Source organism: Pseudoliparis swirei, chromosome 7 (genome assembly GCF_029220125.1).
Source record: "Pseudoliparis swirei isolate HS2019 ecotype Mariana Trench chromosome 7, NWPU_hadal_v1, whole genome shotgun sequence".
Lineage (NCBI taxonomy): Eukaryota > Metazoa > Chordata > Actinopteri > Perciformes > Liparidae > Pseudoliparis > Pseudoliparis swirei.
Genome location: NC_079394.1, coordinates 308,251 through 335,352, shown reverse-complemented (window position 1 = coordinate 335,352; position 27,102 = coordinate 308,251). Strand labels below are relative to the sequence as shown.

Below are 27,102 nucleotides of genomic sequence, written 5' to 3'. Positions count from 1 at the left end.
ACCAGAACCAGAAGGAACCCGAATGGGACAGGGAGCGTTGTTTCAACGACACATTATTCCAGTTATTAAGACTCAATCATAATGCAATGTTTACCATTTCAATGGACACCATTTTGTTCGTGTTCTGTGACAAATAAATGTATTCTCCTCAGTAATTATAAACACTAGTGTCCAACAGAGCATGTTGTCGTGGCTTGAAGTCAACATAATGAATACTACTTGATGTTGTCCAGTATATAAACAGGACAGTCAACAGACGCCAACGTCACAGCTAAGCTGAAGTTTCCTCCAGGTTCATTTTCCGTGAGGAACCCGAGGTTTCACTTCCTCACCGATGCCAGGTAGGCGTACCAGAATAAGGCGACCATGTTGGCAAACAGCACTCTGAACTGCAAAGACACAGGAAGAGGGTCAGCATGAGGCACTGTGGGACTCCTTTGTTCATGCCAGAGAAAAACAAACCTGAACAGGCACAAAGTTGATATTGATGAACTGGAAGGGAGTCCACACTTTCCAATTCATCTTCAAAGCAGTCCAGTAACTTCCTCTCATCTTCTTTTCAAAGTCTCTCCGCCCTTTACCCTGCAGACATACGGGATGCTTCTGTATTTACTGGATTCATCCTACGCTGCACAATTTCACAAACCTTTTTTTAAATGTATTTGTTTATGTCTCTTCCAATCACATTAACTTGATCAAATTGCTGGAATGCCCCTTGGATACGATGACGTGGCGGACGACCTACCTCCAAGACGTTCATCACAAAGTAGAAGACGAGCAGGAAGCCGGGGGCGACCAGCAGCCGGTCCAGGAGCAGCCGCTTCACGACGCAGAGCGGCTCTGTGGGGGGCAGCCACCCCTCCATCAGCTGGTAGAAGTAGTGGCTCAGCGGTCCTGTAACAACCAACCTAGACAGCCAGGAACAATGTCACCACAAAAATGGATGCATTTGATATATTTTACAATATCCTGCACACTGCACTTCAACCCCCAGTCACGTTTCTGTCTCCAGTCTCACCCATAAAGGGCGTAGCGGGCCGCTCCAGCCGGGTCCATCTGGCTGACCACGGATCCATTGGTGGCTTTTTTTTTGGCCTCCAAAATTTGAGACAGAAGATTTCCCAAAGCTGTGAGGATGCCACTGGAAACAAAAGGACACAAACACCACGATGCATGAGCAGCAGGTCGGTGACAACGGGCTCCACATCGAACGTAAGCCAGTGAGTCGTGAGGGGAGGTTTTACAGGCCGATGCCGATTGGCTGAAGCCAGAGCAATGACCCTGTGGTCACTGCAAACACAGCGGCCTACAGACACTGAGAACTGGTAACCATGGCGACATTATTCAATTCTGTTTATTTGTAGAGCCCATTTTCACAAATGCGTCTCAGAGTGCTTTACAGTCTGTACACAGAGACATCCCTGACCTTTGACCTTTGACCTCACATGGGATCAGGAACAACTCCCAAACAACCCTTCAGGGTAAAAGGTCAGAACCCTTGAGGAGAGAACAGAGGAGGATCCCTCTCCAGGATGGACAGGTGTCATAGATGTCATGTGACCAGAAGGAATCATTACACACACATTAAAACACAGGAACAACACAATGAAGATGACAGAGTGGATGAAGAGTTGGTAGTCGGCATATTCCACCATCCAGACCTCCAGGATCCAGACCTCCAGACCTCCACGGTCCATCAGGTGTTCGTCAGCATGTCGCACACAGTCAGTTACGCTGCATGTGGACCGGGTCGGCCCGGGTCGGCCCGGGTCAGCCCTTCAGCTACTAGAGGCCGCCAGGTCGGAGCCTCCAACCACAACAGGCTGCAGAACAGCGGACACTGACCTCGTCACAGACTTCGTGAGGACGGGGTACTTCTTCAGAAGAACCAGGTACTGTTGGAGGAAGCGGACGTGAAGGGCCGCGGTCCGGACGGGCCGCCGGTCCACGAGCATGGTCAGATACCGAGCCGAGCCAGCATCCCCGCGACGCGAGCAGCACCGACGGAGCAGCGAGTGGAGCAGGAGCTGCTCGCTGCCTGCAGCGTCACGGCGGAGCCACGCCCCCAGGTACAGTGGATCGAGCACTCGGTGCTCGATTGTGTTTGACTGTCACGACGACGGAGTTCTGTGATCGTTTGTTCATGCCTGGTGGGTTGTCCCCCAGTAAAGGATCCAACTTGTGCTGCATCCTCGTCTCCGTGTTCTTGTATCTGTGATTTAGATAACCCACGAACAGTAACTTTACACATATATATACAACTAAAACTATATCCTGTAACTGGATCCTGTACACTTCACTTGTTTTTATGTTGATCTTCTGTTTTAATGGTGTTTTTAATCTTTCATACTTTTATCCTGTTTGATTTTATTGTAAGGTGACCTTGGGTGACTTGAAAGGCGCCTCCAAATAGAATGTATTATTATTATACATATAGCATAACGCCACAAGTCCCCAGGTGACGTCACAAAACAGCTGACGAAGATGTTCGGTCGTAGAATCTTTCCCTGCCAGCCTGGTCACGTGAGTCTGTCTTCCTGTTCCAGCCGCGTCACGTGTTTAATGGACGACATGATGACGTCACTCCACTGTCACTGCATCTTATTCGTGACTCGTTTTCATCAAGAACATTTCATTTAACTTTTAGAACTGTACTTATTAAAATACAGCGGACACTTGAACTGACACCCAAGATCGAGTGCAGCCATCTTTAAGTGAAGGTTATGAAAAGACAAGTCATCACATCTTTTAGAAACGGTCTTTATGGAGATTCTACATCCAGTCCATGTCCCACCAACTCATGAAGCTTCACGTAAGTTCAGACAGGACGACCCCCCCCCAGCCTTCATCCCTCAGTCCGTGAATCATTTCCCACACATGCTCACTCATTACTTACTCGCCGTCATCGCTCCGTGACTCCAGCTGCAAAGATCAGCTGGTCCACTGATCCAATAAGGGGAACTGATGACGTGGCTCCTTCAGTTCATTCAGGTTGCTGTCATGCACCCCCCCCCCTCCACCACCCCATCTCCAGCCAGTCTTCAAGGATCCATCAGCTTGAGCTCGTCAGCACCACCAGGTCTGGACTCCATGGGGGGGGGGGGGGGGGTCCACCTCGTTGCTGATCAGGGCAGTCAGCCCTCAACCTCAAATCTCCCCATAGAGTCCAAGCGCCAAAGGCTCTGAGACTTCATCGTTGCACATCACATGTTAACAATAAACATCCTTTCTTCATTTAACGGGTCTTACCTGATTGAAATGCCGTACACACAATTCTCTTTGTTCCAGTAAAGAAGCGGCAGGGGAGACGGACAGCAGCTCTATGACACCTGAGGAAGGCTGACACTCCTGAGCACATTTAGAGACATTCAAATGAAAACACTTTTTGGAACCACTTTAATAGAACCAATATTTAAAAAGAATGTACATTAAAAAACACAACAATATTTACAATGATTAACAAACCGTTTTAGAAAAGGCCGTGACAACTCAGCCGCCCAGGTGAAGGCCGTCAGAGACCTCTGTGCAGTCGGCTGTGAACGCTGATGTTTCACTTTGAAGTTGACAACACGCATGCAAGGAAATATGAAGAACATCTTAAAGTTCCTTCCAGTTCACGGGAGACTTCCCGGATGTCTTCAGCAGCTCGTTGGCCTTTGAGAAATGCTTGCATCCAAAGAATCCTCGATGACAAGACAAGGGCGAGGGATGCACCGCCTGCAGCACGTGGTGCCGCTTCTGCAACAGAACACAGTCAGGCGCGTGCAACAGGTGAAGCGGCGTGAAGCGGCGTGAAGCGGCGAGACCCACCCTGTCGATGGCGGCGCCCTTCTTCTGCGCGTACGCTCCCCACAGCAGGAACACCAGGCCGTGCAGGTTGGCGCTGAGCCACCTCACCACGGCGTCCGTGAAGGTCTCCCAGCCGCGGTCCTTGTGGGAGTTGGCCCGGTGCGCTCGGACCGTCAACACGGCGTTGAGCAACAGCACACCTGAGGCGAGGGGCCGGGTGGAGGCAGGTGAGGAAGGAGCAACGAGCGCTCTCTGGTGCAGCTTTGGGTCAACGTTGGATACCTTGAGCGGCCCACGCCGTCAGGTCCCCGTGACCCGGGTGCTGAAAGCCTTCGATGTCAGACGCCAGCTCTTTGAACACGTTCCCCAAACTACATGGAAAAGGATCCCAGGTGTGATGAACATTTAAAGAGGAACGCTGCGGTCTGAAGGACCGGTGTTACGCTTCAACCTGAGACCCTGTTAACTGGAGACCTTCGGTCCAACGCGTCTGTTGTTGTCGTAGTTACGGCAGATGTTGATCATAGCAAGAGAACACGCAGCTGTCCTCGCGAATGCCGCATTGTTTAGTTCTCCAGTTCAATGAGAAACCTTCTGGTGTCTGAAGGAGACGATGGAGAAGAGGTCCAGCGACTTGAAGCGTCGCGTGTTGTTTATGGGTTGAAACAGGAAGTTAGCAAACTGCCCTTCCTTTGAAATACATTTGGTCAAATAAATAAACACTTAATCAACATACAATTGGGAGTCTGTTTTGTGCAAACATGTATCACGTATCATAACTCTGTAGTACAACAACACATATATATAAAGATGTTACGGGATTCAAACTCATGTTTTTGGGGGGGAAAGGTGCATTGACGGGGATCTGACCACTAGGCCAAGAGCGACACGGTTTACTCTGTTCGCACAATTAAATAACCTGCACTGCGGCCACCGGTCACCACGAAGCAGAGAACTGGTGGCTTCAAGTCGCTGGACGCTTCCTCTTCTCCATCGTCTCCTTCAGACACCAGAAGGTTTCTCATTGAACTGGAGAACTAAACAATGCGGCATTCGCGAGGACAGCTGCGTGTTCTCCTGCTATGATCAACATCTGCCGTAACTACGACAACAACAGACGCATTGGACCGAAGGTCGCCAGCTAACAGGGTCTCAGGTTGAACCGGAACACCGGCTCACAGGTAGACACACAAGTGGTGTTCACCTGGGCGGAGGACGCTCCGGCCTCCTGACGCTGAAGCACAGCCCATGAGCCTGGTGAGGCCCGTGGTACGGGTCCTGGCCCAGAATCACCACCTTCACCTGAAGGTGAGACATCATTTAAAAGAGACACACACAGAGACACACACACACAGACACACACAGAGACACACACACACAGAGACACACACACAGACACACACAGAGACACACAAACACAGACACACACACACAGAGACGTACACACACACACAGAGACACACACACACACACAGAGACACACACACACACACAGACACACACACACACACACACACACACACACAGAGACACACACACAGACACACACAGAGACACACACACACACACACAGAGACACACACACACACACACAGAGACGTACACACACAGAGACACACACACAGAGACGTACACACACACACACAGAGACACACACACACAGACACACACACACAGAGACACACACACAGAGACACACACACACACACACACAGACACACAGACCTCTTTCCATATTAAACGCCGTGTGCTGCGTTCAGGTACCACCAGGTGAGCCCCGCAGATCAACTCACCTGTCTGACGTCACACTGCGTCCAGGTGAAGACGTCCTCGGCCGGAGGGAACACCGAGCCGCGGCTCCGCTCCTCAGAGACGAAGGTCATCAGCTGCGAGGAGAGCGGAAGTTACTCACTCTGTTCCCACGTGACACCGGGACGGCGAGGCGCGCGCGCGGCGGCATCTCCCTCACGCGTTTGAAGTACGGCTTCCCAAACTCCGCCGCCAGTGCGTCTCTCCAGCTTCCCCCGAAGCCCGGAAGCTCCAGCGCGGCCTCCTCGTCCCGCTGCCCCGGGGGAGGAGGCGCCGGCTCCTCCTCGTCCCGCTGCCCCGGGGGAGGAGGCGCCGGCTCCTCCTCGTCCCGCTGCCCCGGGGGAGGAGGCGCCGGCTCCCCCGCCGAGGCCTTCAGCTTCTTCTGTACGGAGGAAGCATTGAAACACCAGCAGGTGAGAAGCGAGTCTGACGTCATCAGCCGTCGACAGTGACCAACAGCAGAGAACCCCGCGGTGCTCGTGAACGCAGCTTGGAGTCCCGAGCGCTCCTCCAGGTACACGAGCTGGTGCTTACACCGTTACCTGTTACCGTCACGTGTTACCGTAACACACAGGTGCGCTTACCGGGTGCTCGGCGTCCTCCTTGGCTTCCTTAGAAAGTCTCTTCTTCGACACTGGCGAAAAAAACGAGTTGATGTTTTTTTGTCCCATCATCGTGTCGCTGCACTCCGCGTCGCGCTGCTGTAAACTAACTAAAGTATCGAGATACGAGCTCGTGCACGCGCGCAGTGGTCCCCTCGCGAGACACACACGTTCCAACTGATCATGAAATGGCGCCAAAAGAAATGACGAATCAGATTGAGGCTGAGGAGCTGCGCGCGGCTCTCCATGACGTCATACTGCGTCGTTTAACGGGATCATGTCGCCTTATTGAGCGTATTCACTCACGTGACCACAACAACCTTTGGCGGCCATGTTGGGGTCCATGCGCGGCATTGTTTTGCTTTATTTTATGCCGCTCTTCTTTAGAAATGACCATTCCAGAGCTACCAACTCTCACGGTTTCGCTGTGTGACACACGCTTTTGCATGTTTTCACGCTCTCACGCCACACAACCAATATCTCACGGCAAAAGAAATTCTGATTTTGGGCCGAGGCGCGTTGGTTTCTTTTCAAACTCCGCGACGATAGATGGCGCTAAGGAGCGCATCTATAAACCTATTCGCTGCATAGACATCCTATTTACCCCAAAGAGTCCCGAAGTTAGCAACAGAAGAAGATTTTCAAACAGACACAACGAGCAGAGACTACGGTGTGTTAGTGCAGGGCTCTCAAGTGTCACGCATTGAGCGGGACAGTCACGCATTTCGGTCTTAAGTCACGCACTCCCGCCACACATCGTATTTCTCACGCTGAAAAAACTGTCGGCTATTTAATGTTTTAATGTGCCGCCAACATGAGCCGCGCTGCCCTCACCGTGGAGGAATCAAGCGCTCCCCTGGAGTTCTGCTGAGGTGCCACTTATCAGCCAATCAAAAAAAAGAAATTTGCTACACAATAGCCAATCAGAAAAAAACGTCGCTGTTGTATCTGGGTAAGATTTAATCCAGCAACCAATGAAAATAAAGCATCCTGGATAGATATGTCACTCTTGCCTGTCTTCAAAACTTAAGAGCCCTGTTAATGACATGTGGTTCAATTAAGTTCTCACTCTCTTAAACTTTAAATCTTGAAATAATGTGTTGTGTTTGTGCGTGTGATTTTGTGAGGTGATGTAAACTCAGCTGTCATAAGGAGCAGCAGGAGAGCACCTTGTTAACCTCTTGGTATCCTGCATGCTCAACACATCAGAGCATTGTTTGTTAAGGCTGCCCACATAGCATGTATCACTTTATTTGCAGGCCTAGGAAAAGGACCCTCTCAAAAATTTTCAAGACAGCTCTTTGAACAAGTAAGATGTATTATAAAGAATTTAACATAAAGACAGGACATTTGTGCAATAGAATTAGTCATGTTTTTGTAAAAGAGTAGTTATTAAAAAACATTTTAATTATTTACGGTAGCAAAGATGCCTTGTAAAAGACTTTTGCCAGGCCAGAATGCAGGGTACAACATGGGTACAACATGGGTACAACATGGGTACAACATGGGGACAACATGGGTACAACATGGGGACAACATGGGTACAACATGGGTACAACATGGGTACAACATGGGTACAACATGGGTACAACATGGGTACAACATGGGGACAACATGGGGACAACATGGGTACAACATGGGTACAACATGGGTACAACATGGGTATAACATGGGGACAACATGGGGACAACATGGGGACAACATGGGTACAACATGGGTACAACGCCACATTAATTCAAATTTCCTGATATTTGAGCCACCAACGTGCGTGGCTGCGTGCGCGGCAACATTTTGGTCACCCCCGACAAAATCTCACTCACGATTTCAGTTCAAAGCGGTGTGCCTTGTGATTATGGTTCTGTGCCTCATTGTTGGATGTGGGACTAATGATTCAGAATATGGGTTTATCAGCTCAACAAGACAGGCTATTACTTCAACTGGTCATCTACTTCAGCTTCACTCGGCGTCTGAGCGTCAGGACTGTTCTCATGTGTTTCTGTTGACACATCGGGTTGTGGGCTCGTTTCCATTGACTCTCGTCAATAATCTCTTTTTGCTTTCTCGCCGAGCGAAAATCAATGTTTCACTTGCGCAAAAGGAACTGTGGATGGAAACTTGGGAGGAAGCCATGAACATGGCAACTCCGTCGGGCGATGTCTGCCTTTACTCTGTGATTCATGTCGAGGTAAAATAAATCACTGGCTCCATGGGAACAGCATCAGCACGGCCAGCCAAACAGGTACTGCTGGTCCTGAAGGAGCTGGAAGCGGCTTCATCCAGACACTCGTCCTGGAGGCGGAGCTGTGCGACTACGGATCATATATGAACCCAGACACGGGGCGCTTGACGTGGTATTTCTACAGCAAGTATAACGCAGAAATAGTTGTTAATGTCCCATGGTCGATAGCGGAAATGAAAACTGTTTGACAGGAATGTGACCGGGCTATGTGCTGGTAACTAGGGGTAACTAGCGAATTAACCACAAAGTGTTGAGCGAGTAAAATCAGGTAAAAAAGCGTTGCGAATATTCAATTCCAACCGCTGAAATCTGTCTTTGGTAATGCAGAAGGACACGAGGTGGCTGGACTCTCGCATAATCAAACAGGACACAACAGGTCAACTTCTCCTGACCTTTCATAAGTGGACCCCAAGATGTGAGATGCTGACGTCACGTGAATACGCTCTATAGTCAGTGGACATAAATTAATCGTCGACTATTTTGATAATGAATACATTTTACAATTTGAAAGCAGAAATACCCCAAATCATTTTTATTCTTAAAAGTTCCTAAATATGAGAATGTGCTCCATGTGATATGTTTGACATTATATTCAATATGTTGAACTGTTTTAATGTTGAATACCGCTCAGGGAATTTGTGATTGGCATTTTGACTTTTTTCTACATTAAGAAGCGATTCATTGTAAAAAAATAAAAAATGTATTAACATTATAAAAATGTTGCAGCCCTGCTTTTATTAGTTGTACATATGTTAATATGCTGAGACATATGGTGTATTAATAATAATAATTGTGTACAGATTTATTTACTAAATCATAGTTCATGTTCCACCTCTTTTGCATCACCCAGGTCTTTAAAAATCCTAAAATACAGGATCCAGAGTCCCACAGATAACCGGTTACTGAAATGGAAAAGTTTGAGAATAAACTCTCCAGCAATAACAAAGCCCAAAGTCCACAGAAGAGGATGAAACTGGAGAGTGACGAGAGGACGGCGCAGCAGGAGGACGATGAGGAAGACGATGAGGAAGACGAGTTCTCTCACCCGGTTCCCTGGCAGAAAGTGGAGGCGGAGGGACTCGACTGTGACTATGCTCTGCTGCTCTCCACAGAGGAAGCAGACCAGCTGTTTAAGCAGCTGGAGGAGGAGGTGGTGTACTCGACAGGTACAGCACCACACCTCCTTCTGCAGAGGACCAGGCGCTGCAGAGTTGTTGATCTATCGCGGATGTTTTTGTTCCAGGGGAAGAAGCAACGGTCCAGGTGTTTGGAAAGGTGCACGGCATCCCGAGAAAGCAGGCCACGTATGGCGATGCGGGTCTGACCTACACGTATTCTGGAGTGCCGCGTTCAGCCCGGCCCTGGACTCCGACCTTGGAATATATTCGGGATGTTGTCACGAAAACAACCGGACAAACATTTAACTTTGTTCTGGTCAACAGGTGAGGCATTCCTGAACACATGCTTTCAGATCAGTTTGTGTATTTTATTTTATTCAGTCAATCAAATCAAATACAAGACAATATTATTATATATAATATACAAAAACAGAAAGAAGTTTAATAAATAATTCCCTTGAAAACCAAAAAGGAGTTCACCATTCTTACATCCATCTCAACGTTCTTCCATCCTTGGACCGCTACACCAGAAGTTGGATGTGTGTCTCCCTGCTGAAGGTGGTCTCCTGTCCCCCAGGTACAGAGACGGTCGGGATCACATGGGCGAGCACCGAGACGACGAGAGGGAGCTGGACCCCCTCGCTCCCATCGCCTCCGTCTCTCTGGGAGCGGCGCGAGACCTTATCTTTCGCCACAGAGACGCTCGCGGGAGACACGGCGTCCGCCAGATGGACCCTGTGAAGCTGGAGCTCGCTCACGGAAGCTTGCTCCTCATGAACTCCCCGACCAACACGTTCTGGTACCACAGCCTCCCGGTCCGGAAGAAGACGTCCCTGCCTCGCATCAACCTCACCTTCAGACGCGTCCTGCCGGGCAGAAGGAGAGGGTCACGTGAGCATCCTCTCCTCTGAGCACGGGGCCCACCATCTGGGACGAAGCGGAGGACGGACCTGTTGCTGGGCACATGGATATCACACATTGAAAATGTATTTGTTCATAGGAACTGAATCTGGGCGACTAAATGACAGAACCAGGGTTTAAAGTACATGTTTAAAATGACAGGAGTCCAAACTCCTGACTCACTTCCATGAGGTCCCTCAGGAAACCATGACCTGAACATGCATCCTTCTGAAAACGGTCCGACTCTCCTTGAGTGCAGCGCTGACGGCTCCGTTAGCATCGGGTTGCACTGAATGCTCCTCTTCGTGCCTGATAGCAAATCACTGTTTATTATGGTCACTGTATGGGGGACTGAGGTCAGACCTACAGTGGGAGGGGTTTAAAATAAAACCATTTTAATTCAATAGATGTAATTAAATTAAAATACACCGACATGCAAAACAAAGGAACTATTTCCATAAGGAAGCAGGTCTGCTTTAAATAAAACGAGATGAAACCCAGACGAACCCCCAAAAACAGATTCAACTGACATAAATTAAATTTAGGAAACTACAATCAGTTGTCGGCTGCAACAACGAAAACAAATTGATTATTAAAATAGTTTGATTAAAAACGGCGACCCGCTGCAGCTTCGGAGCTTCAGCGTCTGACACGGACGCATCAGGAAGTCTCTGCTTGATATTCTATCGTCTCAAAAGTACCAATAATGACCCTGGCTCTAGTTCATTTAATGCTTTTAATAGCTGAAAACATTCACCTTTACAGACACACCAAGAATACACACAATCTCACATGAATATACATGAGTGCAAATCGCAAACGTGAAGGAGTTTTGCATCCGGCCGTTTCTCAACCTCCTTGGTTTGGCAGGAGCAACGGCAGCGACACCGAATGCAACATTCAGAATGACGTGGCTTTATTCACTGAGCGGCTCATTGTTGCTGTTGCCCGTCAACGGCCACACATCACATGGCGTCACGTGTTCAGAGCCCAACGTGGCGCTTTGCCCTCAGCTCTGCAGGTCAGACGGTGACATGATGTCATCCTCTTGAAACATTCATTCCATACGCTGCTGGAAATTATGAGGCAAATTAGATTAGACAAGAGAACCAGAAGCAGGGGGACATGTTTTACCTCTTTAACTTCATCAAATGAAACTACTTGGAAGTAAAATCTCCAAGAATTCTTCGTCATCTATAAAATAACAGGAACCCCTCAGAGTGTATTGCGTTGACATTTAACACCAACATGTAGAGCATCGTGTGAACCTGAACCCAGAGGGCCCTCGGTCGGGAAGCGTTCCTGTTTTTTGTCCCGTGGAAGTCAAACTGTTGCATGACAGAAATGGTTCTCAGAGTACGGGAACAATAGTTTACTTGATCAACGATATTTGACTAAAAACTTGCAGGTCCGTGATCTTTGGGGTTGAGTCTCTTCCTCCGGATCAGAGAAGTTATGACATCATCTAACGCCCTCCGACCGGCTGCCGTGACACATGATGCAACATGATGCAACATGATCTGTCCGGTCACTCCGGGCCGGAATTCCTCTCTGGCCTCCGTCACAAGGTCAGATCCCCCTGTGGGGTCCGAGTGGTGCCTGGAACATTCAGCTGTGACAGCTTGACTGCAAAGGCACGAGTCGGTCCGCCGTGAGGCCGCGGGCATCCGGGTCACTCCTCCGGGCGCAGAGCCGGGCTCACGCTCCGGACTCTCTCGTAGAAGAGCATGTAGGCGTTGGAGGACAGCACCTCGTGCCGGCTGGCTTTCCGTACGGAGTCGTCTGACACCCAGAGCCACTGGGGGCTGACGGGCGGAGAGCTGCGAGGTGAGGAAGGGCTGCGAGGTGAGGAAGAGCTGCGAGGTGAGGAAGGGCTGCGAGGTGAGGAAGAGCTGCGAGGTGAGGAAGGGCTGCGAGGTGAGGAAGGGCTGCGAGGTGAGGAAGGGCTGCGAGGTGAGGAAGGGCTGCGGCGGTACGTGACGAAATGTCCCGAGTGCATGTCTCCGTGGTGGACCAGCACGGCCGTGAGCTGGAACAAGTACTCCGTCGGCCTGGAGGGAAAGACGGTACGACGAGATGGACGGAGTCAGATCAAAGAACAAGCACATCCCGCTCGATACGCTTTGATCTCCAAAACGCTGAAGAGATGGAGCCAAACGAGTTTGAAGTTTACCTGACGTCACATGTGAGGCCGAGCGGGGCCTGAAGGAGGACAGACGGACACGTTCCGTTGGGAAAAGGCTGGTTGTTGTTGGACTGACGCTCTGCTTCTGGAAATCACAAATGAAACGAATGTATGAGGACAAAGACCAACTGAACGTGAGCCAGGACATGGCGACACCCACCGGGGCCACGGGCAGAACCCTCTGGACCCGCTGCCTCCGTGGGGAGCGGCGCTCGTGGGGTGGGCCGTCCTCTGCGGGCGGCGGCGTGGTGTTTGTAGCGGTCCATCGACAGATGCTCCGCAAACTGAACGTGCTCCTGCCTCTTGATGGGCGTTCCTTCGCTGGACCACGTCAGCCTTTGTAAATGGATGCAGAGGCACTGAGGGAGCTGGAGGAAGAGATGAGATGGGAGAGAACATCTCCATCGTGAGTTCAGTTCTGATCCACCTCAAATGTGACTGTGAGGCCTTAGAGTCCCTGTTGTCTCCATAGCGATCAACATTGTGTAATTCATGATCAGCTAATAGTGACATCATAAATTACACGTACCTTTCCAAGTTTGAGCTGTTTAATGAACGTCGTCCTCTGGCTCTCCAGAACTCGCCCGTTGACGGTGTTCCCTTGTTGAAGCTGAGGTGAAATCAAACACAATCAACCAAATGTTGTCTTTGTCATACAACATGCAGCCTGATGGTGCAGAATGCACCAGGCATATGGCTGTGAGTCACGTGATGATTGTGTTGTCTCTTGGTTTGTATGACTTGACCAGAGCGTGGCGACGCAGTGAACGCACCTTGGTGCAGTTCTCACACTCCACCTCCTTGATGGCTTCAGAGGAGATAAAGAGCTGGAGACACTGATCCAGAGAGATGCGTCGACCCTGAGGAAACATGCACCATTCAGGAGGGATCGCACATTCAATATGCACATGCTCCTCATCTCTCTGCTTACCCACTGAGGCAAAGGGAGGGCCAGGGAGAGGCTCTCAAACGAGTCGTACCGCATTGGACTCTGAACAACAGCACAGCAGGTGTGTGAGTCACATCAAGAGAGAGAAAGCTAAATGAGGCTCTTGAGCCTTTGCTCATCGCTTTCCTGTCAACAACAACAACCAACAAACTCACTTGTTGTTCGCAGCGCTTGCACGACATATTGCTGGTTAAGCGACCGTGAAAAGGATGCTGAGACTTCCAGGGGCTCGGTATCGGATGAAGAGGGGCTGCAACACGCACAATAAATGCAGATGAAACACAGGGCTCTGTTTGGGGATCTTGTCTTCATAACTTCGTTGTCTCCGTACCTCGACTCCTGCAGATCATCGTTTCCTCAACCTGAGCAGGAGGGCTCTGGCATGAGACAGAAACATACACAGTGACCGACGTGTCCCTGTTGACTTCCACAACACCGGCTGAAGTTACCATGCTGGACTTGACTTGATTAAAAGAGTTTGGGTTAAAAATGGTGCAACGACTTCCCTCCAGGAGCATCCTGTGTGGGCTGCACTGGGGAGGGGGAACTTGCCTCGAGGGACTGCATGTCAAACAAGTGAGCGACTTTGGGTTGACGATCCCGCTCCTCCTCCAGAGAAGATGTAAGGACATGAAAAAGTTCATGTGCGTCCTGAGGGCGGAGAAACCAACAGTCAGGAAACTCTTAAGACTTCAACACATGAGAGAAATCGACTAAAGACACGGCTCCACAGCGTGATGCCTTACCTGCTCTTCAAATGAACTGATGTGCCACCTGTAGAGTCTGAGAACAGCCAGCAGGCCCCCGGCATCCAGCACGTCGTCCTCCCCCGGCCGGTCTCTGGACAGAGCTGCCAGAACAAGTCGTCATCATCAATAAACACACGTCCGCTACCTCTGGGGTCAGTGATCTACCGTGGAGAAGCTGAAGCAGCGTGCTGGACATCTGGCTGTCCCTGCACGACTGGATCCCACGGGAACACGAGAACACCTCCAGCCACCGGATGAAGGACGGACACGCTGCCAAGCCCTGGAGCAACGAGTTCAGGAAGCAGGTGTTGCCTAAATTCAACAGACCAGGAGCCATACCTGAGAGAAACAGGGTCCCCGTCAGCTGCTGGACAACCAGGTCCCAGCCTCCTGCTGTGTCACACTCACCTCTCTGCTTCTTCCTTCTCTTTGTGATCGGGCCCCACAAAACATAAAGTCCAGCTGCCAGCGCAGCAGCCAGCCCTCCCACGACGCCCCAGTGCTTGAGCATCTTGTTTCTGAAAGACAGGCGTGTTGTTGAAGAGAGGCCTCCTGCTGGAGAGGGTGAGGCCGACCTCTGGATACAACCACAGGAGGCACAGACACAGACATCACGTGTGTTACAACAACGACACCAACATTGATTTGGGTCCGTCCTCAAAGCTGACACTTTGAACTGGGCTCCATAGTTGAAGTTGATAATTGTCTCTGGCAGCAGAGCGACACGGCCGCTTCAGCGTCTCTTCTGCAGGGAGATGGAGAGCCTTCCTGTGGCCGACGCTTCTTAAACCTCATTAAGAACATCTTGTTATGTCTGAATGCTTGACTAACAGAATATGTGTATTAATACGACGGCTAATCATATTCATTAATACGCTAAATGCAGTTTAACTTGTAGGGTCTTGTGAGCCAACAGCAATACTGTGGCGGCTTTAGCTCAGTGGGGTAAGAGGGCCGTCCTGCAACCGCAGGGTTGTGGGTTCGATCCCCGCTCTCCCCATTAGTTGTAAGTCGAAGTGTCCTTGAGCAAGGCACTGAACCCCCAGTTGCTTCCCGGGCGCTTCACCGCAGCCCTTCCTTAATAACTAAGGATGGGTTAAATGCAGAGAACTAATTTCCCCTTGGGGATTAATAAAAGTGTATATTCTTCTATATTCTTAGTAAATATGTTCAGAGTCCTGTGAGTCCTGCCTCCTCCGTGTGGTGATGTAGGGGTGATGTAGAGGTGATGTAGGGGTGATGTAGTGGTGATGTAGGGGTGATGTAGAGGTGATGTAGTGGTGATGTAGAGGTGATGTAGTGGTGATGTAGGGGTGATGTAGAGGTGATGTAGGGGTGATGTAGTGGTGATGTAGAGGTGATGTAGGGGTGATGTAGAGGTGATGTAGAGGTGATGTAGTGGTGATGTAGAGGTGATGTAGGGGTGATGTAGTGGTGATGTAGAGGTGATGTAGAGGTGATGTAGTGGTGATGTAGGGGTGATGTAGTGGTGATGTAGAGGTGATGTAGTGGTGATGTAGGGGTGATGTAGTGGTGATGTAGAGGTGATGTAGTGGTGATGTAGGGGTGATGTAGTGGTGATGTAGTGGTGATGTAGAGGTGATGTAGGGTGATGTAGGGGTGATGTAGTGGTGATGTAGGGGTGATGTAGTGGTGATGTAGTGGTGATGTAGGGTGATGTAGTGGTGATGTAGAGGTGATGTGGTGGTGATGTAGTGGTGATGTAGAGCTGATGTAAGGGTGATGTAGTGGTGATGTAGAGGTGATGTGGTGGTGATGTGAGGGTGATGTAGGGTGATGTAGGGGTGATGTAGTGGTGATGTAGAGGTGATGTGGGTGATGTAGAGGTGATGTAGGGTGATGTAGGTGATGTGGGTGATGTAGGGTGATGTAGAGGTGATGTAGAGGTGATGTAGGGGTGATGTAGAGGTGATGTAGGGGTGATGTAGAGGTGATGTAGAGGTGATGTAGAGGTGATGTAGGGGTGATGTAGTGGTGATGTAGGGGTGATGTAGTGGTGATGTAGAGGTGATGTAGGGGTGATGTAGAGGTGATGTAGGGGTGATGTAGAGGTGATGTAGTGGTGATGTAGGGGTGATGTAGAGGTGATGTAGTGGTGGTGTAGGGGTGATGTAGGGGTGATGTAGAGGTGATGTAGGGGTGATGTAGTGGTGATGTAGGGGTGATGTAGAGGTGATGTAGGGGTGATGTAGTGGTGATGTAGTGGTGATGTAGTGGTGATGTAGAGGTGATGTAGGGGTGATGTAGAGGTGATGTAGGGGTGATGTAGTGGTGATGTGGGTGATGTAGAGGTGATGTAGGGGTGATGTAGAGGTGATGTAGAGGTGATGTAGAGGTGATGTAGGGTGATGTAGAGGTGATGTAGGGGTGATGTAGAGGTGATGTAGGGGTGATGTAGTGGTGATGTAGAGGTGATGTAGAGGTGATGTAGGGGTGATGTAGAGGTGATGTAGTGGTGATGTAGGGGTGATGTAGAAGTGATGTAGTGGTGATGTAGGGGTGATGTAGAGGTGGTGTAGTGGTGATGTAGGGGTGATGTAGAGGTGATGTAGAGGTGATGTAGTGGTGATGTAGAGGTGATGTAGTGGTGATGTAGTGGTGATGTAGGGGTGATGTAGAGGTGATGTAGTGGTGATGTAGGGGTGATGTAGTGGTGATGTAGGGGTGATGTAGAGGTGATGTAGTGGTGATGTAGGGGTGATGTAGTGGTGATGTAGGGGTGATGTAGAAGTGATGTAGAGGTGATGTAGTGGTGATGTAGAGGTGATGTAGTGGTGATGTAGGGGTGATGTAGAGGTGATTTAGAGGTGATGTAGGGGTGATGTAGTGGTGATGTAGTGGTGATGTAGAGGTGATGTAGTGGTGATGTAGTGGTGATGTAGGGGCAGGGCTCCAGACTAACTTTTTTTACTAGGAGCACAGTGGCCCCTAACTTAAAATTTTAGGGGCGCAAGCAGAAAATTTAGGGGCGCACACAGGGTTTTCCTGGGTCAAAATGGGTCTTCAGTGCTCCCAAAAAATGTTTGCGCGCGCACCGTCTATTCGTGCAGGTCGAGCTATTGAGTGAGTGATCAGCAGCTGGCCGATCTGTCCATTCACGCACCTCACAGTTGTGTATTGATCAGACAAGAAGACACCCTTATCAACTCCAGTGGTTCCCCTACCATTATAACAGGGTGAAATCTCCACCCGCCACTCTGTAATTTTCGTCTACACCCCCCCCCCCCCGTCAACAATTCTCGGCTCGCGTGACAGAGCGATGAGCGCGCCGACATCGAAGTTCTGCTGTGATGCGCGCACACGGGTGAGCACACTCTCACCACCCCCCCCATTGATTGAATGCATTCATAGAAAGCAGTTTCTTTTAGGAAACGGAATCAAAAATAAATATTACTATGCAGCACGTTCTCTTTTCAATACCATCTAGGGTTTGATGATGTTATGATTAGAGATGCACCGATCAGGTTTTTGGTGCCGATCACCGATCACTGAAATCAGTATCTGCCGATCACCGATAATACCGATCACCGAGTCGATTGAAGCATTCTATTTATTGTGTAGCATTATTGCCTAGGACTATGAGGAAATACATATATAAAGCAACTCAAACATTAAAGAAATTACCGATTTCTTTAAACATTTAGGACTTTTACTTTGAAAAATGTCCTAATTGATACATTAAAATTGTTTGATTGCTATTGTAGGGGATTTCAGATATGTATGGAACACATCTGCATTATTCATTTCCTGGAACTCTTGGGGAAATCTATATACAGGACTTTTCTTAACATACAAAAGACTGACTAATTTTGATAAACTCTTCCTTGGTCCAGTAAAAATGTTTTAATGTTAGCATAATTTAAGCTAAATCTCAGAAATGATCTATAAAGATACAAAATCAGTTCATTGTTTACTTTTATATGTTCGTGTATGATTTGTCGACATCTTATTTTGAAAAACGGATGTTGTTTCACGTGGTTCTTTCCGCTAACTTTGCAAAACCGGATGTTGTCACTTAAATCCTTCCGCTAACTTTATCAAAATCCTCGCGCGCTCCCGATCCAATGTGTTTACCGTGAGCATCAGTCTATAGGGGCAGACATGTGAGAGTCGGCTGAGTTGACCCAGAGATTCAACTCGGGGGACGGGGACGCCGCTCGGTGGTGAGGATCCCCTCGTGGACCTCTCACTCTGCGGCCCTCCGCTGCGGTGCGCCTCTTTTCACACATTAGCCCCCCCCCCCCCCCTCTCACACATAGGCCAGCCTTCTTCTTCTTCTTCGGTTTTCGTCTCCTTTCTTCTTCTTCTGGAGTTAATGTCGGTTAGCAAACCAGTCATTCAGGCATTACCGCTAACTATAGTGGGCTGAAGTGTAGAACAAGTTTGTAAGCAACAAAAATATTTAATAACAAAAAAAGAAATCTGCTAATTTACTGGTCGCGCATGCGCGAGTTGATGAAAAATTTACTCGCACTGTGTCTAATTTTAGGCGCAAAATGCGACCATTTGGTCGCAGTCTGGAGCCCTGAGGGGTGATGTAGTGGTGATGTAGAGGTGATGTAGAGGTGATGTAGGGGTGATGTAGTGGTGATGTAGAGGTGATGTAGTGGTGATGTAGAGGTGATGTAGTGGTGATGTAGGGGTGATGTAGAGGTGATGTAGTGGTGATGTAGGGGTGATGTAGAGGTGATGTAGTGGTGATGTAGTGGTGATGTAGGGGTGATGTAGAGGTGATGTAGGGGTGATGTAGAGGTGATGTAGAGGTGATGTAGTGGTGATGTAGGGGTGATGTAGGGGTGATGTAGAGGTGATGTAGTGGTGATGTAGGGGTGATGTAGAGGTGATGTAGTGGTGATGTAGTGGTGATGTAGGGGTGATGTAGAGGTGATGTGGGGTGATGTAGAGGTGATGTAGGGGTGATGTAGTGGTGATGTAGAGGTGATGTAGGTGATGTAGAGTGATGTGGGTGATGTAGGGGTGATGTAGGGGTGATGTAGAGGTGATGTAGTGGTGATGTAGAGGTGATGTAGTGGTGATGTAGAGGTGATGTAGGGGTGATGTAGTGGTGATGTAGTGGTGATGTAGGGGTGATGTAGAGGTGATGTAGTGGTGATGTAGAGGTGATGTAGGGGTGATGTAGTGGTGATGTAGAGGTGATGTAGTGGTGATGTAGGGGTGATGTAGGGGTGATGTAGTGGTGATGTAGGGGTGATGTAGAAGTGATGTAGAGGTGATGTAGTGGTGATGTAGAGGTGATGTAGTGGTGTAGGGGTGATGTAGTGGTGATGTAGGGGTGGTGTAGGGGTGATGTAGAGGTGATGTAGAGGTGATGTAGAGGTGATGTAGTGGTGATGTAGAGGTGATGTAGGGGTGATGTAGAGGTGATGTAGTGGTGATGTAGAGGTGATGTAGTGGTGATGTAGAGGTGATGTAGTGGTGATGTAGAGGTGATGTAGTGGTGATGTAGGGGTGATGTAGTGGTGATGTGGTGGTGATGTAGGGGTGATGTAGTGGTGATGTAGAGTGATGTAGAGGTGATGTAGCGGTGATGTAGTGGTGTGGTAGGGGTGATGTAGTGGTGATGTAGAGGTGATGTAGTGCTAGTGTAGGGGTGATGGAGGGGTGATGTAGTGGTGATGTAGAGGTGATGTAGTGGTGATGTAGGGGTGATGTAGAGGTGATGTAGTGGTGATGTAGAGGTGATGTAGTGGTGATGTAGAGGTGATGTAGTGGTGATGTAGAGGTGATGTAGTGGTGATGTAGGGGTGATGTAGGGGTGATGTAGTGGTGATGTAGGGGTGATGTAGAGGTGATGTAGTGGTGATGTAGGGGTGATGTAGAAGTGATGTAGAGGTGATGTAGTGGTGATGTAGAGGTGATGTAGTGGTGTAGGGGTGATGTAGGGGTGGTGTAGGGGTGATGTAGAGGTGATGTAGTGGTGATGTAGAGGTGATGTAGAGGTGATGTAGTGGTGATGTAGAGGTGATGTAGAGGTGATGTAGAGGTGATGTAGTGGTGATGTAGGGGTGATGTAGTGGTGATGTAGGGGTGATGTAGAGGTGATGTAGTGGTGATGTAGTGGTGATGTAGAGGTGATGTAGGGGTGATGTAGTGGTGATGTAGAGGTGATGTAGGGGTGATGTAGTGGTGATGTAGGGGTGATGTAGAGGTGATGTAGAGGTGATGTAGAGGTGATGTAGTGGTGATGTAGGGGTGGTGTAGGGGTGATGTAGAGGTGATGTAGTGGTGATGTAGAGGTGATGTAGTGGTGATGTAGAGGTGATGTAGGGGTGATGTAGAGGTGATGTAGTGGTGATGTAGGGGTGATGTAGTGGTGATGTAGGGGTGATGTAGTGGTGATGTAGAGGTGATGTAGTGGTGATGTAGAGGTGATGTAGTGGTGATGTAGAGGTGATGTAGAGGTGATGTAGGGGTGATGTAGTGGTGATGTAGGGGTGATGTAGAGGTGATGTAGTGGTGATGTAGAGGTGATGTAGAGGTGATGTAGTGGTGATGTAGGGGTGATGTAGTGGTGATGTAGTGGTGATGTAGTGGTGATGTAGTGGTGATGTAGAGGTGATGTAGTGGTGATGTAGTGGTGATGTAGGGGTGATGTAGTGGTGATGTAGAGGTGATGTAGGGGTGATGTAGTGGTGATGTAGTGGTGATGTAGAGGTGATGTACGGACGCAGCGGCCCCTCTCTGTCCTGACCATTTGGTGTTTTGTTCTGTTTCTAAATGTTTGTGCAAAAGTTCGTCCAAAAATTGTTCGTCTTCGCCTCGTCTGTCTACGTCGGAACCCAAATATAGTCGCCAGGTTCTGTTAACCATCGGCAGGACCAAACTACACGGCACTCTGGACGCTGAACAAGCGGAAACACTCGCGGAGCACGGATTACTTGGCCCTACGACCACACCGACCACACGGACTCGACTGCCACTCCTCCCCAGAAAGGAGGCGCCAAGCGTTGTGAGAGGAAGCAGAAGAGGGTAGGCGGAGGAACCCGAGCTAGGCTAGCGGCTAGGCCAACTCGTCCAGCCATACCATCCATTATCATGGCTAATGTGCGATCCTTGGACAATAAAATGGACCACATTAGACTGCTGCAGACGGAGCAGCGAGACGTGAGGAACTGCTGTGTGCTTATCTTCACGGAAACATGGCTAAACGACAACATCCCCGACTCTGCTGTGAGACTGGAGCAGCTAACATGCTACCGGGCGGACAGAGCCCTCGCTGATGGAGGGAAACCCAGGGGCGGCGGGGTATGTGTTTACATCCGGGACGCATGGTGCCGGGACGCTGCCGTGGTATGTAGACACTGCTCACCACTGGCGGAGTTTATGATCGTAAGGTGCCGTCCTTTTTATCTGCCGAGGGAATTCACGGCGATTCTGCTAGTCGCTGTTTACATCCCCCCGACCTCCAACAAGTGATAGAAATGCGGCACTTTGTGAACTGTATCAGGCCATCAGCGAACAACAGACGGCTCACCCAGACGGCTTCACCATCTTTGCTGGAGATTTCAACCATGCAAACCTTAAGACTGTCCTTCCCAAACTACACCAGCATGTTGATTTCCCTACAAGAGGAGACAACATTTTGGATCTGGTCTACACAACCCACAAAGGAGCGTACAAGGCCTCCCCCCTCCCCCACATAGGTCTCTCTGACCACATCACCGTCATGCTAATGCCAGCATACAGACCCAGAGTGAAAGCCTCCAGACCGGTTCTGAAGCAGGTAGGTGTGGCCAGAGGGGCCTCCTGCGCTCCAAGACTGCTTTGACTCAACAGACTGGGGAATGTTTAAACAGGCAGCCACATACAACGACCACACTGACATTGGGGAGTACACAGACACTGTTACTTCTTACATTAGCAAGTGCATTGATGATGTGACCCATGTAAAGACCATCACCACTGGCTAACCAGAAGCCGTGGCTAACAGGGGAAGTCCATCGGCTGCTGAGGACTAGAAATAGGGTCTTCAGAGCTGGGGCAAACGGACCTGAAAACAGCGAGAGCCAACCTGTCCCACGGCATCAGGAAAGCAAAAATTCCTACACAAAAAGATAACCCGGCACTTTAAAGACAGCAGAGACACACGCAGCCTGTGGCGGGCATTCAGACCATCACAGACTATAAACCCACGCCACAGAACTGCGACAGCAACATCTCTCTGCTAAACAACCTCAACAGCTTCTTTGCCCGGTTTGAAGCACAGAACAGCACTCGTCCACACAAGACTCCGCCTCCCCACGATCAGGTTCTGTGCCTGTCTGCTGCCAGCGTGAAGAGGACTCTCGTCCATCAACACCCACAAGGCAACAGGTCCAGACAACATCCCTGGTCGTGTGCTGAAGGACTGCGCAGAGGAGCTTAAGGTCGTCTTCACGGATGTCTTTAATACTTCTCTGAGACAAGCTGTTGTTCCATCATGCTTCAAGGTAACCACCATCATACCTGTGCCAAAGAAATCCACTCCGTCCTGCTTCAACGACTATCGTCCAGTGGCACTGACCCCCATAATCATGAAGTGCTTTGAACGACTAGTCATGTCGCATATCAAATCCATTCTCCCCCCCACTCTGGACCCTTTCCAGTTTGCATACCGGGCCAAACGGTCCACGGAGGATGCAATCTGCTCTGCTCTCCACCCAGCCCTCACCCACCTGGACAAGAAGACTCCTATGTAAGAATGCTGTTCATAGACTTTAGCTCAGCATTCAACACAATCATCCCACAACAACTAATCTGCAAACTTGACCAGCTGGGGCTCAACACCTCGCTGTGTAACTGGCTGCTGGACTTCCTGAGTGAGAGGCCACAAGCAGTGCGTGTTGGCAACAACACCTCGAGCAGCATCACACTCAGCACAGGGGCCCCTCAGGGCTGTGTGCTCAGTCCCCTGCTCTTCACCTTGCTGACTCACGACTGCAAAACCAGCTACAGCACCAATCACATGGTCAAGTTTGCAGGCGACACAACATTGATAGGTCTCATCACCAAGGATGACGAGACCCTCTACAGGAGGAGGTCAACCTTCTGACCACGTGGTGCGGAGCCAACAACCTCCTGCTCAACAACAGCAAGACCAAAGAGATCGTTGTTGACTTCCGGAAAGGCCACACCCATCACCCACCACTGACCATCAACGGTGCGGACATTGAGCAGGTCAGCAGCACCAAATTCCTGGGGTGGAAATCAGTGAGGACCTCTCGTGGACAGCCAACACTACATCGCTGGCAAAGAAAGCACAGAGGCGCCTCTACTTCCTCCGGAAACTGAGGAAAGCAGGGAGCCCCCATCCATCATGTGCACCTTCTACCGCGGCACCATGGAGAGCATCCTGACCAGCTGCATCACTGTGTGGGCGGAAGCTGCACAGACCACAGCAGGAACGCCTGCAGCGCATAGTGAAGGCAGCTGGAAGGATCATGGGTGCCTCACTCCCCCCCCTCCCATCCCTGCAGGACATATACAACACCCGCCTCACCCGCAAAGCGACCTCGATTGTGAGTGACCCTGCCACCCCTCACACGGTCTCTTCAGCCTCCTGCCCTCTGGGAGGAGATACCGGAGCCTCCGGGCTCACACCGCCAGGCTGTCCAACAGCTTCATCCACCAGGCTGTCAGGAAGCTGAACTCTCTCCCCATCCTCCCACGCCGTCCTCTTTCAGACTCACATGTCTGAATGCTGCTAACACAATTTATGTTGTCTATATGTTTACATGTTTCTTACTATTTTTGCACTTTATGTTGTCTATGCACTTTATGTTGTCTATATGTTCACAAGTTTTTTACTATTTTTGCACTCTATGTTGTCTATATGTTGCACAATTCACTTTATGTTGGACAGAAGAGAAACGCAATTTCGATCTTCTGTATGTTTGCACATATGGAAAATTGACAAATAAAACTGACTTTGACTTTGATGTAGTGGTGATGTAGTGGTGATGTAGGGGTGATGTAGTGGTGATGTAGGGGTGATGTAGAGGTGATGTAGGGGTGATGTAGGGGTGATGTAGTGGTGATGTAGAGGTGATGTAGGGGTGATGTAGAGGTGATGTAGTGGTGATGTAGGGGTGATGTAGTGGTGATGTAGAGGTGATGTAGGGGTGATGTAGAGGTGATGTAGTGGTGATGTAGGGGTGATGTAGTGGTGATGTAGAGGTGATGTAGAGGTGATGTAGGGGTGATGTAGGGGTGATGTAGTGGTGATGTGGTGATGTAGAGGTGATGTAGGGGTGATGTAGTGGTGATGTAGAGGTGATGTAGTGGTGATGTAGTGGTGATGTAGAGGTGATGTAGGGGTGATGTAGGGGTGATGTAGTGGTGATGTAGAGGGTGATGTAGTGGGTGATGTAGTGGTGATGTAGAGGGTGATGTAGTGGTGATGTAGGGGTGATGTAGTGGTGATGTAGAGGTGATGTAGTGGTGATGTAGTGGTGATGTGGTGGTGATGTGGGTGATGTAGGGGTGATGTAGTGGTGATGTAGAGGTGATGTAGTGGTGATGTAGAGGTGATGTAGTGGTGATGTAGGGGTGATGTAGAGGTGATGTAGTGGTGATGTAGTGGTGATGTAGTGGTGATGTAGTGGTGATGTAGAGGTGATGTAGTGGTGATGTAGTGGTGATGTAGAGGTGATGTAGGGGTGATGTAGGGGTGATGTAGTGGTGATGTAGTGGTGATGTAGGGTGATGTAGAGGTGATGTAGGGGTGATGTAGAGGTGATGTAGTGGTGATGTAGTGGTGATGTAGGGTGATGTAGAGGTGATGTAGGGGTGATGTAGAGGTGATGTAGGGGGGGTGATGTAGAGGTGATGTAGAGGTGATGTAGAGGTGATGTAGGGTGATGTAGAGGTGATGTAGTGGTGATGTAGGGTGATGTAGAGGTGATGTAGTGGTGATGTAGAGGTGATGTAGGGTGATGTAGAGGTGATGTAGGGTGATGTAGGGGTGATGTAGAGGTGATGTAGAGGGTGATGTAGTGGTGATGTAGGGTGATGTAGTGGTGATGTAGGGGTGATGTAGTGGTGATGTAGTGGTGATGTAGAGGTGATGTAGTGGTGATGTAGGGGTGATGTAGAGGTGATGTAGAGGTGATGGTGATGTAGAGGTGATGTAGGGGTGATGTAGGGTGATGTAGAGGTGATGTGGTGGTGATGTAGAGGTGATGTAGGTGATGTAGTGGTGATGTAGTGGTGATGTAGGGGTGATGTAGAGGTGATGTAGTGGTGATGTAGAGGTGATGTAGAGGTGATGTAGAGGTGATGTAGGGGTGATGTAGGGGTGATGTAGTGGTGATGTAGAGGTGATGTAGAGGTGATGTGGTGATGTAGGGGTGATGTAGAGGTGATGTAGGGGTGATGTAGAGGTGATGTAGGGGTGATGTAGTGGTGATGTAGTGGTGATGTAGGGGTGATGTAGTGGTGATGTAGAGGTGATGTAGAGGTGATGTAGGGGTGATGTAGTGGTGATGTAGAGGTGATGTAGAGGTGATGTAGGGGTGATTTAGAGGTGATGTAGGGGTGATGTAGTGGTGATGTAGAGGTGATGTAGGGGTGATGTAGAGGTGATGTAGTGGCTGACCTCTGTGTGATCCCTGACCTCTGAGTGTGACCCCTGACCTCTGAGTGTGACTCCCTGACCTCTGAGTGTGACTCCCTGACCTCTGAGTGTGATCCCTGACCTCTGAGTGTGACCCCCTGACCTCTGAGTATGATCCCTGACCTCTGAGTGACCCCCTGACCGTGATCCCTGACCTGAGTGTGACCCCCTGACCTGAGTGTGACCCCCTGACCTCTGAGTGTGACCCCTGAGCGTGACCCCCTGACCTCTGAGTGTGACCCCTGACTTCTGAGTGTGACCCCCTGACCTCTGAGTGTGACCCCTGAGCTCTGAGTGTGACCCCCTGACCTCTGAGTGTGATCCCTGACCTCTGAGTGTGACCCCTGACCTCTGAGTGTGACCCCCTGACCTCTGAGTGTGATCCCTGACCTCTGAGTGTGACCCCCTGACCTCTGAGTGTGATCCCTGACCTCTGAGTGTGACCCCTGACCTCTGAGTGTGACCCGCTGACCTCTGAGGCTGAGCTCACACAGAGCCTCATCTGACGGTCACTGTTCCTCAGCTCGACGTGGTGGTTATGAGGTTAGTGACGTTATAACGACGTCATGACGTCAGTAACGGCTCTCAGCGGCTCCATCCGGGTGTCACCGCTAGCCTCCGGGCAGCTAGCTTTAGCCCCGAAGCTAGCTGGCCGACACGCGGCTCGGGGAGCCTCGGGATGCCTCGGGATGCTCTCTCCTTTCATAAACACGTTGTTCTCCTGAAATAGAGACGACGTCTCTTGTTGTTGTGAATCTGCGTGCGCAGGTTGCGTCAGCGAGACGTTGAGCTCAGCTGTTCGTCCGTGTCTGCGCATGTTAACGCGTCATGACCCACTTGACCTCTGACCCGCGCTATACAAACACGCCGCGGTGCAGCGGAGAGGTTTTACCTGCCGACGGGTCCAGAGCCGAGGAACTCCCCGACCAGCTGATCCGAGCTCTGTGGTCGGAACCACAACATCCTGCTCTCATGCGGAACCCTCGTCCTCGTTGGCCTGTTGCTGGGGGACGAACTGGAGGGCGGACCGAGGTGTTCACCGTTTACCTTCCGACTGACAACATGTTCGTTGCGCACATTCCTGATGTCACGTGACTCCCTCACAGCCTGGTCAAGCGAAGATGTGA

The 27,102-nt window shown here is 50.0% G+C and overlaps 4 protein-coding genes across 15 annotated transcripts; 1 reads left to right on the top strand and 3 right to left on the bottom strand.

Annotated features, from left to right (window-relative positions):
* Positions 1-76: 76 nt before the first annotated feature.
* Positions 77-2,052, bottom strand: pxmp2 (peroxisomal membrane protein 2). Its single transcript, XM_056420114.1, has 5 exons — positions 1,846-2,052; positions 1,019-1,141; positions 746-908; positions 463-582; positions 77-389 (listed from the first exon to the last, which is right to left on the bottom strand). The coding sequence occupies exons 1-5, from the start codon at positions 1,953-1,955 to the stop codon at positions 321-323; spliced, it is 585 nt and encodes a 194-aa protein (XP_056276089.1). The 5' UTR covers positions 1,956-2,052; the 3' UTR covers positions 77-320.
* Positions 2,053-2,886: 834 nt separating this feature from the next.
* On the bottom strand, positions 2,887-7,740 carry unga (uracil DNA glycosylase a). Of its 2 annotated transcripts, XR_008832442.1 has the most exons (8): positions 6,183-7,740; positions 5,759-5,980; positions 5,583-5,675; positions 4,994-5,091; positions 4,072-4,160; positions 3,811-3,989; positions 3,466-3,738; positions 2,887-3,348 (listed from the first exon to the last, which is right to left on the bottom strand). XR_008832442.1 is itself a non-coding variant. In XM_056420104.1 (7 exons), exons 1-7 carry the CDS (start codon positions 6,270-6,272, stop codon positions 3,598-3,600), a joined length of 912 nt encoding a protein of 303 aa, XP_056276079.1. In that variant the 5' UTR covers positions 6,273-7,740; the 3' UTR covers positions 3,380-3,597. The 2 variants fall into 2 exon arrangements, 1 of the variants encoding a protein (XP_056276079.1); XM_056420104.1 differs by lacking the exon at positions 2,887-3,348 and having other exon boundaries at positions 3,380-3,738.
* On the top strand, positions 5,924-11,178 carry alkbh2 (alkB homolog 2, alpha-ketoglutarate dependent dioxygenase). 8 transcript variants are annotated; one of them, XM_056420106.1, is made up of 5 exons: positions 5,928-6,011; positions 8,767-8,888; positions 9,290-9,605; positions 9,683-9,881; positions 10,135-11,178. In XM_056420106.1, the coding sequence occupies exons 3-5, from the start codon at positions 9,347-9,349 to the stop codon at positions 10,466-10,468; spliced, it is 792 nt and encodes a 263-aa protein (XP_056276081.1). In that variant the 5' UTR covers positions 5,928-6,011; positions 8,767-8,888; positions 9,290-9,346; the 3' UTR covers positions 10,469-11,178. The 8 variants fall into 8 exon arrangements, with proteins under 8 accessions (XP_056276085.1, XP_056276081.1, XP_056276087.1 ...); XM_056420107.1 differs by lacking the exon at positions 5,928-6,011 and adding an exon at positions 6,022-6,112; XM_056420110.1 differs by lacking the exon at positions 8,767-8,888 and having other exon boundaries at positions 5,924-6,011.
* A 1-nt stretch (position 11,179) lies between these two features.
* usp30 (ubiquitin specific peptidase 30) lies at positions 11,180-27,023 on the bottom strand. Of its 4 annotated transcripts, none has more exons than XM_056420096.1 (14): positions 26,868-26,943; positions 26,448-26,696; positions 14,749-14,917; positions 14,506-14,679; positions 14,338-14,441; positions 14,144-14,242; positions 13,923-13,968; positions 13,747-13,841; positions 13,574-13,633; positions 13,416-13,502; positions 13,172-13,252; positions 12,803-13,010; positions 12,631-12,727; positions 11,180-12,508 (listed from the first exon to the last, which is right to left on the bottom strand). In XM_056420096.1, exons 2-14 carry the CDS (start codon positions 26,475-26,477, stop codon positions 12,130-12,132), a joined length of 1,629 nt encoding a protein of 542 aa, XP_056276071.1. In that variant the 5' UTR covers positions 26,478-26,696; positions 26,868-26,943; the 3' UTR covers positions 11,180-12,129. The 4 variants fall into 4 exon arrangements, with proteins under 4 accessions (XP_056276071.1, XP_056276074.1, XP_056276072.1 ...); XM_056420099.1 differs by having other exon boundaries at positions 14,749-14,858; positions 26,868-26,936; XM_056420097.1 differs by lacking the exon at positions 26,448-26,696 and having other exon boundaries at positions 14,749-14,858; positions 26,868-27,023.
* Between the last annotated feature and the right edge of the window lie 79 nt (positions 27,024-27,102).

Coding starts and splice junctions, on each gene's coding strand:
- pxmp2 (XM_056420114.1), bottom strand. CDS start 1,955: ATGCTCGTGGACCGGCGGCCCGTCCGGACCGCGGCCCTTCACGTCCGC. Junction 909..1,018: donor GCCCGCTACGCCCTTTATGG/GTGAGACTGGAG, acceptor CTGGCTGTCTAG/GTTGGTTGTTACAGGACCGC. Junction 390..462: donor TCAACTTTGTGCCTGTTCAG/GTTTGTTTTTCT, acceptor GTGTCTTTGCAG/TTCAGAGTGCTGTTTGCCAA.
- alkbh2 (XM_056420110.1), top strand. CDS start 9,347: ATGGAAAAGTTTGAGAATAAACTCTCCAGCAATAACAAAGCCCAAAGT. Junction 9,606..9,682: donor GGAGGTGGTGTACTCGACAG/GTACAGCACCAC, acceptor TTTTTGTTCCAG/GGGAAGAAGCAACGGTCCAG. Junction 9,882..10,134: donor AACTTTGTTCTGGTCAACAG/GTGAGGCATTCC, acceptor CCTGTCCCCCAG/GTACAGAGACGGTCGGGATC.
- unga (XM_056420104.1), bottom strand. CDS start 6,272: ATGATGGGACAAAAAAACATCAACTCGTTTTTTTCGCCAGTGTCGAAG. Junction 5,981..6,182: donor AGGAGGACGCCGAGCACCCG/GTAAGCGCACCT, acceptor TCCTCCGTACAG/AAGAAGCTGAAGGCCTCGGC. Junction 5,676..5,758: donor GGAAGCCGTACTTCAAACGC/GTGAGGGAGATG, acceptor CTCTCCTCGCAG/CTGATGACCTTCGTCTCTGA.
- usp30 (XM_056420096.1), bottom strand. CDS start 26,477: ATGAGGCTCTGTGTGAGCTCAGCCTCAGAG. Junction 14,680..14,748: donor GAGAAGGAAGAAGCAGAGAG/GTGAGTGTGACA, acceptor TGTTTCTCTCAG/GTATGGCTCCTGGTCTGTTG. Junction 12,509..12,630: donor GGCCTCACATGTGACGTCAG/GTAAACTTCAAA, acceptor CTTTCCCTCCAG/GCCGACGGAGTACTTGTTCC.